The sequence below is a fragment of the Cryptosporidium muris genome, genomic scaffold (genome assembly GCF_000006515.1).
Source record: "Cryptosporidium muris RN66 scf_1106632353999 genomic scaffold, whole genome shotgun sequence".
Taxonomy (NCBI): Eukaryota; Apicomplexa; class Conoidasida; order Eucoccidiorida; family Cryptosporidiidae; genus Cryptosporidium; species Cryptosporidium muris.
The window spans coordinates 228193-239654 of NW_002196571.1; the positions used below are offsets into that span (position 1 = coordinate 228193).

Below are 11462 nucleotides of genomic sequence, written 5' to 3' on the forward strand. Positions count from 1 at the left end.
AGATACCCAAGAGGTAGTTAGAGGAGTGTGTGATAAAAGTGCAGTCATGGAGAAACCCCCTCTAAGACAGAAAATGTCCTTTTTTTAGAGGTCTCAAACTCTAGGTATAAAAAGGCAGGAAAGACCTAGAGATCTGTAGAGAGATACAGAGCTAACACTCGGAGTATCCTCGCTACTTTACCTACGCAAGAGTAGTAGCAAAATATCCAAACGATGTACGCTTTCCAACCCCCAAGAAGGCAACTTTTGAAAAGCACAAGCCACCTCTCTTCGCCTTCACAACCAAAGGTCACAAGAGGATAAAAGTAAAGTTAACTCTTACTGTTGCAAATCTTCAAAGAAGGAACGAAAAGAAGCCTTTCCACTTCGGCCAATGAGAGATGAGAGTCGCACACTGATAGCTAGTCAATAGAGTAATGGAGAAATTCTATGAAGACCATAATAATACAACACCCCTCACATCATTCAGTTGATTGAATCACCTAGAAGCTAAGTGGGTTCCCAATTACCACTTCCGTATTTAGATAAATACTTGAAGGATATATACGTACACAGCCCCAGTCACTTTGTACTTTCTCACATCGAAATAAGTACCAGTAGACTACAACGAACTGTCAGCCTCACTTCACAACATCTCCGCTTTTGCAAGGTTGTAAACTAATTATCTAGGAAAAAATATTTTAGCGCTACCTAGATCTCTTAGTTATATTTCTGCCTTTATACTCCTTAGTTTAAGTAAGACATAAATTAAGAGTTATTCTATAGAAGGGCTAATGTATATATTACCCAATATCCCCAATCAAGTCCAACACAGTTCGCTGTTATTATAGCAAAAGTCTAAAGAATTATTTAGAGATCTTCAATATGTTTCTTTTTATTAAATTAAGTACCTAAGTGACTTAGTCTAGTGCAATATATTGAAGGAGTTATCTATCATTTTAAACTTGACAAAAATAACTGCCTTTCTTAACTAATATTATTAAGTAAAGTTTTTCATCATATGGTGCATGATGCAGCTTTTTGTTCAATAACATGTTGCTCAAGCAAATCTATATTACTTGTAATAGAAATAGTGAACTATTTCAACTTTTCATTATCATTCACCTTTATGAGATCCTTAAACATAGTTGTTTCTTCTTTTCCTAGCATGTAACTAAATTTCATGTACTAACAAATTTGAATATATATCAAATGAACACCTTAGAAATAAATATTGGTACATTCCACCTGCATCCCTCAATCTTTACCCATTGACTTACTTTAATCTCTACACTAATTAACAGGTTATAATGGACTAATTCAATTTTTCAATCTACTAGATACAATGTTACACACCTCTCTTTGGTAATTATCTATTAGGTTGGATGATCTATTATACTACATTGCTAGAAGTCACCATTCAAAACTAGCTACTTATTGCAACTTCAATTTGTATTAGACTATAAGCAAGAAATATATTTATATTTACTCACTAAAATATGTAACAAGTTACCTAATGTCTTTATAAATTTTAGTCAGGTTAGACCCAACTAAGTTAGCCACACTTGAAAAATCTATTTTTCTTAGTATACATGATCTACATAATTATATAGTAAATATCTGTAGAAGTTATTTAACTTTAAGAAGATTTCAGAAATTAGTAATCTTTTCCAATTGTAATATTAAAACTTTAAAAAAAATACGAAATTATGAATATATCCTAGATTAGTAATCTAATATAGTACGTTTTATATCAGATAAAGCTTAAAATATCAACAAATTCATTGATATTACACTAATATTAAGCAAAGTGATCTACATATCGCATATATACTCTTATTTCATAAATTTTACTAAGCTGTAAATCAGTAATATCAGCTACCAGCTATTTACTAATATCAAAATTTCCTAAATTGAAGTGGGAAATTCAAAAGGTTATCTCTTTATGAGATTTGATATTTATCTAGCTAAGCTCCTATGTAATGATAAAGTATTTTACTAGATTTCAATATCTTCCATGCTCTATAAAGTATTAAATTATTTATTGAAGAGACAAATCGTCACAAGTTAGCAGTATATAGGGGGTATGGACTTTATAGATTCAACGATAAGTACCTGCTAAAAGATAAGTTTGGAGATACAACTAATATTAAATATACTTCTTAGGCTAAGTAGTCTTCTTTAACTCAGTATATTTTCTGGAAAGTCCTAATTATAATATTGGTATTATGCTTCCTAAAGTGGAAAAAGTGAAATATTAAAGAGCCATTTAACTAATAAGAGTAAAAGAAACTACAGACAAAGTAGTATATACTTGGAAGAGAGGTGCAAGAAAGTTATAAATTACTGGCAGAAGTATTTCACCCATAATATTTCTGGGAAGCTATTTCCAATGTATGATTAGCAATCCAATAACAAATAATATCTAATTATTTGTTAATACTTACGCGGCTTCAGTCACTGATCTTTCCTCGTCTATTAAATAGCGTAGACAAAGCTTACGTCCATATGCAAAAAGTAATAATATAGTAGCTCGTGCTGGAGAGTATCCGGTACTCAGTGGTACCGCGAGTGGTAAAGAAAAAATAGATATATAAATATAAATATAGATCGCGTTAAATTATGTAAAGATCTTGATGTTATTGGATGTCAATCGTGAATAATATAGCATTGCAATTGGCCCAAATCCTCAATCAACAACATCATGATAGTACAATGAAGGGTATGATTCCAGTGAATACAACAGATAACAATAATAATAGCTTATTGGAACAATATACAAATTTATTTCCTCCTTACTTCTCAAGGGTAGCAAGTGAACCTATACTTGGCAATTTGTGTAATCAACCTAGCATAGTAAATAGTATGACTGAACAAATACTAGCAGCCTACGGGGGAAATAGTACATTTTCTGTGAACACATTAACACCATACGAAAGAAATAACCCTACTTCTGTGTCTCAGGTAATAACAACCACTGAAACTTCAAATATAGCTTCTCCTACTAATAAATCGCATGAGGAAGTTAACTCTCCAGTACAGAATGGAGTTGCTAACTTGCATACAAATCCTGAAGTAAAGACCCAACAAGCAGTACCTTTGAATATGATAAATGCTACAAATATGAATAACTGGGTTGAAACAACTTTATCTTCTTTATTAGATAAACCTGATATATTAATGAACTTAATGAGACTAGGAGCTGCTAGTATAATGGCATCGTATTATGGACAAAATCAGCCTCCTGCAAGCACCACTTGTCCATTGTTACATCAATCATACATAAATAATCTGCTACTGTCACATTCTCAAAGTCCCTGTCATGTAGCAACACCTGCTGAAATGAGTACTTCTTCAAGCTTGGCCTATACGCCTATAAAGTCACCTATTATAGAATCAACAGAAAATCAATCACCAATATTTACTTCAAGTACTACTAATCAACAATGCTCTGATGAGTTGATTTTCTATAATTTCCTTGAGCAGAGTAGGAAATTGTCTTATGATATGAAGGGACAATGTGATAAAAAGGTAACAGCAACAAATAAGGTTAACTCTTCCATTAGAAAAAGTTGTGCAGGAAGACCTCGCCTAGACAGATCAGACTGGTGTTGTAGTTTGTGTAGATGCATTGAAACAGCTCAATGGAGGTATCTGAGAAACACAATTGAAGGTAGTAGTACTGGCCATCGCGGAAAAGTCCTAGTGTGTAACGCTTGCTATTTAAGAGTGTCTAAGGAGAATAAAATTAGACAGAAAGTCACAACATTCCAATCTAATGAGAGCATAAAGTTAGATGAAAATTGACGGAATATGAGTACTTGAAGTCAACTGTGACTCCTAAATTTACTTGTTCTCTTTTTCTATTTTCTCTAAGAAAAAGAAAAATTAAATACTGATAACTTCAGATCCACGTGTGAAGTCACACATGCGGAAATTGTACCAATATTTCACATCACTTAACACTAATTCTATACTAATACTACATATATGGAATTATTGCAACAAAAGGAAGTGTGAAATTTTGTGAGTTCCTTTTAAATCGGGAAATATTGGAGTTATTGTTGGTTTTCAAGATATATGACTGTATATTAACTATCACTGATTCTCTTCCCCCCCCCCCCCCCCCCTCGAGATAAATTGTTTAATATGGGTCAGATTTTGTGTCCAAGTTGCTGTTGCAAACCAGTAAAGTGCATTGTAGATCAGAGTGAAGTGGAAATCATTAGACCACATAATTTAGTAGAAGCTCAGAGTAAAATGGGATATTTGCCAGTAACATCATACACTCCAATGTCATCATATCACAATACACCGAGATCTATTCATTCATCACTATTTCCCTCGCCTAGGAACTTTTGAAAATAATATAGATTTGGGAAAATGAGTTTTACTACGTTAACTATTATATTCTTTTATGAAATTCAAATGTACTAATAAATTATTTGGGCGCTCAAGCTCATAATATAATAATTGCGAACAAAATACTAAATTATAGGGAAATTATTGAATCCATCACATAAATCAATATTCTACTTAATTCCAATAACTTAAATTAAACTTCATTTACCTATATATAAATATAGAGTGAAGTGATATCGGATATCTTGGTTCATTGCAGTATGAATGAGAGTAAATTTGGAGAGTTGGCTAAATTTCTATATCCTAGCTCAGCAATTAGTAGAATAGTTAAACTATCAATGGGTTCAAATTGTCGAATATCTCGAGATGCCCTAGATATGATCAATCGCTGTTCAATATTATTTTCAATTTATATTGCATCAATGGCTGTCTCAGAATCTCAAGACAATAAGAGAGTTATTGTTAATTATACTTTTGTTAATAAAGTGTTAGAAACTAGTGGGTTTCATTCAAGAGATATTCTTACACCTCAGTAATTTTAGTAATCATATATAGACAATTTAATTATCAAAAATCTAGATCTTTTCTTTACCTTGGAGATCCTAAACATCTAAGTATTATTTAACGCGTGGTTATAAATTTGGATCCTGGTAGGATCTTTCTCTATAGATTGTTCAAATGATATAATGATGATATTACTGTCTATTAAGATCAGATACATCTTAAGTTTCTTTTTTTCTTCTTCTTCTTTACTTAATAAAACATCTGGAATTACTGATAATCCTTTGTGTTACTTCAAAGCTAAGATCTGCTTCATCTTAAAAGTAGTACAACTTATTGATAGACTTCATGTTGCTTATGTCTGTATTCTATCTATGTAGAATCTCTTTAGAGGCAAGGAATTCTTAAAGTATACCTTCTTTAGGGATCAAACTCCTGAGATATACTAATGCTGAAAGATAAGAGCGCCAGAGTTGCATAAGATATTGTGGGTCTTTAAAGTTACTTGTACTTAGTAATATCTGAGTACATTACTAATAAAATATTTAACTGTTTAAATTAATCAAGAAACTGTGTAGCAGGGGACAGGATCCTCTGGTTTATAGCAACTTTCTCTTCAGATATTATACATGTGCTTGGAGCATAGCAATGATTCTGGATATTTTAAGATGGGTTTTCCTAAAACTTTACCAAATTTATATATACACTCTAAATTAGATTGGCCACGTGTATTAGTATTGGTTACCCTATATCTTTTTGTAATAAGTACTATTTTAGTAGATATTGTTACAGCTAAAGAAGGAAAGTTGCGACATGTAAGTGATGATACACTTTCAACTATATCAAATAAGTATACCTACATAAACAACCTAAACGGACTTTTAGATAGCTTGATAAGTACTATAGCAGATTTATCAAAGTGGAAATTGGCTGAGGCTAAGTGTATTTTATCTTTACTTAATAATAATTTACATCACTTTAACCAAATTGAATGTTCATCTATATTACAAATATCAACAAAATACTCTCTTATGTGGTTCTTAGTTTTTTTTTTAATTGCATTATTTCCAATTACATCTTGGATTGTGTATAGAGCTAGTCACCAATATGAAGTAGGTCAAATTTTACATTTCTCACTACGTGAGAGTGGTATATTACTTAACACAATGTGGATAGTCCAAAGTTTATTTCTCTTGTATATGACTGATAAAGTAACTACAGGAATTATATTAATTCCATTCTGTATTTGTATTGGTTTAATTGGAATATTGGGAATAATAGCTCAACAAAGAAGAAATGTATTCATGCTGCAAATACATATTTTGTTACTAATAGGAATTAAATTATTATCTTTAATTTCATTGGCTTCGCTTTTAATTTTCCTAGCTGCTAAAAATGTTGAATACTTCAATAAAATATATTCATCAAATTTCTGGTTACATCCGATTTATTTGTACTTATTTTTATATTTTCTACCTTATACTCTTGTTGATTATTTCAGCTATACTTTGGATCTAATTATTTCACTAAATACACTGAGTGTCTTGAGAATAGGGGGAAGTGCTGATGAATACATATCAGCTAGAAATCTCTTAAAAATTAAGAATGCAAGATGGACAACAAGAAGATTTATTAGATCTACAATTACTGGCTGCACTCCCCACTCACAGATATATAAAATTCCCAAAAATTATCCAAATATCACAAGTCCTGATAGGTATTACAACTCTCAATATACAAGTCTAAATCAAACAATTCCTACTCATTTGAAGTTTGGATCAAATGATAGTAAATATAAAGGATACACTAATATCCCATCATATCTGCATGGCAGTAAATCCGAATTTGTGTTATAATAACTAAATATAGATGAAATATGTAGAGACATGCTCAGAATAGACCTGTAATTACTAATACTTTTCTTTCGATTGTAACTTTTAATTGATTTATTTAAATACTTAAGTAGCTTATCAATTCGTGATCTTTAACCCATTTTAACTTTTTTTTTAATACTGTAGGTTTGTGTATTTTTCTAAATAGTAGCTTCAAATTGTGTATATTCTATTCATGTAAATTTTTGTTATTATTGTACTTAGTACTAGCGGGGATCCGATTTTATTCTATTCTTATCTTATTACTTATAAATGTCTGCAATATACTGATTTTGTCGCCTAATTTGATGGAAGTCAACATATAAATTCTATCGATGAAATATGTGTCTCCTGGTTAGATTTTTCTCTTTGGGAAATATAAAGAGTAGAAGAATTCATAGAAAATTACTAGCTATCACTAGAACAAAAGTAGATTATAATACTAAATCTAAATTACTTATAGCTAATGCTTTGAAGCTATCTGAATCTAAAGCTAGAATCCTTATGGATAATGTAAAGATGGATATGAAGTGTAACCAGATATCTGCTGAAAGACGCTATCTTTTATTATCTTTTGTGGATTCCTTGATATGTTCTAAGTTAATGTACCTTAAGTTATGCAATTGCAATAAGCTTTTAAGCTACATAGTTGAACTTTCTAATTTAGACAATGTAAGCTCTAATTTCAACAAAAATGACAGAGAAGATTCTATTATGATGCTCTGTAGTTATGCCCTAGCATGCCTTGATAGATGGATCAACAAATACAAAAATTTTAATGATCCCATTAGTGACCTATTAATGAATATGGAACAGAATAGGAAGTCAGAATTAAAAGTAATGGGAACATTAGATTCACCAAGTAACATTAATGTTGGATATAATACAACTAAAGCTTCAGAATCAGGAATAACTTCAACTAAGTCTAAAGAAGCTGAAATTTTTGAATCTAAACATCCAAAGATTGAACCCTATCCGATTAAAGCTTTATATGAGGAGAGCAGTGGTGATGGTATTTCAGCTACTTTTGGAAGTGAGCATTCAAAGTGCATATGGGATGACCAAACTTATAAAGAAGCAAATCAACACATCTCGGCAAACTCAATTACTTTATCAGATTTTAATTATCTGAATAATATTTCCCTAGAAGCTACTATAAAATCTGAGGATTTTTCTGTTATTGCTTCTGATTCTATAGATTCTGAATATTCTAATAAACAAGGAATTTTAATAAAAGATACCTCTTCACCTCAACCAGATACTGTGAATAATGACAAATCTGATGATAATCATTTACATAACTTAAATGGAAATAATATATTGCAAACTTCTCAAGTTGACTTCAAACATAAACTAAAAGATATAGCCCAGAATATATCTACTCCATATACTGACTTTCATAATAAGAGTGATGAATATATTTTGACATCATCTAGTGAACTAAATTTACAACTTCAATATACTCGTTCAATGTGGATGCGTGAGACTACTAGGGCAACAAACTTATCGGATCAATTGGAATCCCTAAAAACTAAATACAACCATCTAAAAGAATCATACTTAATTTTAATGCAAAAGAATGATGCCTTACAGTCTCGAATAAATTTCTATGAAATGTACAAATCAGAGAATTTACCAAATCTTGATACACATGATGAATTTACATTAAAGAAGGTGAAAATCAAAGATGATACTCATGTTAATAATATAATAAGTCGTAGTAGTGTAATTTCAAGGAAAGCTATCGAAGTTAACAAAAGTCTCTACTCTAACGGAAATAGAAATACCCTTGAGAATATGAGAAACTTGATTCTCAATAATGAATGGATTTGCTATGAAGACAAAATACTTCAGATTGGAATCTCAAGTACTTATACTGATAATACTGGTCATATTTGTATATATTTTGGAAATAAATTTAGCTTTCGTTTAGAAAACTTTGAAGCTATAATTAATACAAATTCTATAAATAGTACTTCACTAGATATCTGTCTCACATATAATGGTTTGGTACATGATTACTTATTGCCAAATCAACAGATTTATCAAGAGTATAGTATAAAGTGCCTTGAACTATATGAGGGAGCTCCAAAGCTGTTAGTCAATTTCCTTCTACCAGACAATACCCCTCAGAAATTAGTGCTATTTTTACCTATAGTAATCAGTAAATTTATGAGTCCAATTGAGAAGCATACAAATAACTTTGTATTCGAATTATGGCACTCCGAGCAATTTTTATATTCAGAAGTAACAAACGAAATCCAAATTGATAAAGATCTTCAAGGAAATTTGTCTGGTATAATTGATGCATGCAAACTTGGCAATGCCTTACAAGTTTTTTTGGGAAATAATGATAATACTCTTGTATCAGAATCCTCAATACCTGATTCATACTTTTTTCTTGTAGGAAGCTTTAAGCAACTAAGAGTTGTTGTTAAGTTGGAGTTCTATAGTACATCTGCGAAAGTATGCAATATGCGTGTAAGAGCTGACTCACCTTTATTCAGCTGTATCATATCTTCATTAATTTACTTTCAACTGTCATCCTCTATAATGACTTAATAACTTTATTCTATTGAGACGGGCGACACTACACTGCCCCTCCATGTGACATGGGATAAAATGAAGATTAACGGGAGATGGCGCCACATGCAAATGTGGCTGGCAAATACATGAGAAAGGTTGTGAGTAATGCAAAAGTTAACAACTTTGTAGTTTAAAATATTTCTTTTGATATATGCATATATAATTAATAAGGCTGTATATAGCTACAAATTAATGTGGATATTAAGTCTCTAAATACTTAAATATCTTAATATTCTATTTCGATGGAACCTTCAAGAGTAACAAGTAACTCATTTCACGGCTTACACCGTTATCAGATATTAGGTGAAATTGGAGAGGGTGCGTTTGGAATTGTTTATAGATGTAAAGATCGATTGACTGGTGATATTGTTGCTTTGAAAGAGTTCAAATCTATTATCTTATCTCACAATCATGAAAACTCTTCTGATTATGAAAATAAGGCTAATGATAACATTTCCAAGTTTGCTCACAATAGAATTCTTTGTGAAATAGCCACTCTGCGTAGATTATGTGGACAGAAACATATTGTTCAGCTGCGGGATTTTTTCTTGCATGAGAATCGTTATTATATAGCTTTGGAATACTATCCCCAAAGTTTACTTCAGTTTTTGGAAAAATCATCAAATGGTGTTCAAATGAAAATTATCCAGTCATGTATATATCAGATTATTCAAGCACTAGGTACCTGCCATTCTATGGGTATAATTCATAGAGATATAAAGCCAGAAAATATTCTTATATCTGGGCAAGATGTTGATGATATTGATGTAAAACTCTGTGATTTCGGTTTTGCGCGTTTTATTCAGCAAAATAGTAATAACTTAAAAGATGACAAACAGTTTTGTGGAGGTATTGGAGAGAAAAGCAAATATGGTAATCGCCCCTTAACAAGCTATGTTTCAACACGTTGGTACAGAGCACCAGAGTTACTAATTCGGAGTTCTGATTACAGTACAGGAATTGATATTTGGGCTGTTGGCTGTATTATGGCAGAATTAATTGATGGGGAACCTCTATTTGCAGGGAACAGTGACATTGATCAGCTCTATCTCATTAGAAATTGTATAGGACGTTTAGATGAGAAGCATCAGACTTTGTTAGAAAGTAATAAAAAACTACATACAGCCTTTAAAAAACATATAACGAAAGGATTTATGATAGGATCAGATGCAAAATACAACTATGGGAAATATAATACAAATAAACATGCTAATTATGTGATTCCACCCTATCAAATACTTTCGTTAAGGGAACGATATGGTAACAAGATAGATGAGATAGCATTTGACTTTCTGAATATTATATTAACCATGGACCCACAAAAGCGACCAAATTGCAATCAATTATTAGAACATCCATTTCTTGCTTCATTTAATAGTAACTCAAAGATTTCTAAGATAAGCAACAAAATTGATTGCATTGCTTTATCTTTCTTGTCATTAGATAGTTATCCCTCAGAAAAGAGACAACAATTACCTATTCAAGTCGTAACAACTAATGCAAGTTCAAGTGAGCTACATTCTCCCAACGAAAAGAAGGAAGATCAAATACTATTCAATACTGACATCATTAGTCCCGCAAATATATCTCAAAAGATACAAAATTTGTTGTCAAATCCAGTAATTATCCCAACTAGTGTAAATAATAGTACTAATTGTACTGGCAATATAGAGAATCTAAAAAAGAAGATTGCATCACCTATTGATGATAAGACTACTGCTCCATCAACTCCAGATGATATCTCAACTGGTAGTGCATATCCAGGGTTGTGCTCATTTCGAAGTTTACCACACGCAAAGATATCATTGCCATCTTTCCCTATGGTGCTACCACCACCTCCTCCACCACCTATACGACTTTTAGCAGATACAAACAAAGTAAAAGATGATAAACAATTAGGATCACCGTCACTGCTATACCCACTTAACTTATATAGTCGCTCATTGCGAAGAATACAAGGTACTAAGGGATTTCTACAGCAATCTTTTGATAATTAATACTAAGGATCCTTTGATATTTAGTGTATGTTTATAAACAATTTATGGTTGTATATTTCTAAATCAATGAGTTTGCAATTTTTTGACTATATTTCTTAACTATTGTAGCTTTGACAAGAGAACTATCCACACATTAATTACAAGGAGGTTACCGCCTATATTTTGA

The 11462-nt window shown here is 31.5% G+C and overlaps 5 protein-coding genes across 5 annotated transcripts, besides 1 other annotated feature; all 5 read left to right on the plus strand.

The window, feature by feature from the left end:
• Window positions 1-2559: 2559 nt before the first annotated feature.
• Window positions 2560-2587: a sequence feature (AT_rich).
• Window positions 2588-2625: 38 nt separating this feature from the next.
• On the plus strand, window positions 2626-3786 carry CMU_023550 (uncharacterized protein; the record flags this gene model as incomplete). The annotated part of the gene is made up of 1 exon (XM_002139663.1): window positions 2626-3786. One exon carries the CDS (start codon window positions 2626-2628, stop codon window positions 3784-3786), a length of 1161 nt encoding a protein of 386 aa, XP_002139699.1.
• An 815-nt stretch (window positions 3787-4601) lies between these two features.
• On the plus strand, window positions 4602-4877 carry CMU_023560 (uncharacterized protein; the record flags this gene model as incomplete). Its single annotated transcript, XM_002139664.1, has 1 exon — window positions 4602-4877. The coding sequence occupies one exon, from the start codon at window positions 4602-4604 to the stop codon at window positions 4875-4877; it is 276 nt and encodes a 91-aa protein (XP_002139700.1).
• Window positions 4878-5471: 594 nt separating this feature from the next.
• Window positions 5472-6698, plus strand: CMU_023570 (uncharacterized protein; the record flags this gene model as incomplete). Its single annotated transcript, XM_002139665.1, has 1 exon — window positions 5472-6698. One exon carries the CDS (start codon window positions 5472-5474, stop codon window positions 6696-6698), a length of 1227 nt encoding a protein of 408 aa, XP_002139701.1.
• Window positions 6699-7055: 357 nt separating this feature from the next.
• On the plus strand, window positions 7056-9275 carry CMU_023580 (uncharacterized protein; the record flags this gene model as incomplete). The annotated part of the gene is made up of 1 exon (XM_002139666.1): window positions 7056-9275. One exon carries the CDS (start codon window positions 7056-7058, stop codon window positions 9273-9275), a length of 2220 nt encoding a protein of 739 aa, XP_002139702.1.
• A 266-nt stretch (window positions 9276-9541) lies between these two features.
• Window positions 9542-11296, plus strand: CMU_023590 (protein kinase domain-containing protein; the record flags this gene model as incomplete). The annotated part of the gene is made up of 1 exon (XM_002139667.1): window positions 9542-11296. The coding sequence occupies one exon, from the start codon at window positions 9542-9544 to the stop codon at window positions 11294-11296; it is 1755 nt and encodes a 584-aa protein (XP_002139703.1).
• Window positions 11297-11462: the final 166 nt, after the last annotated feature.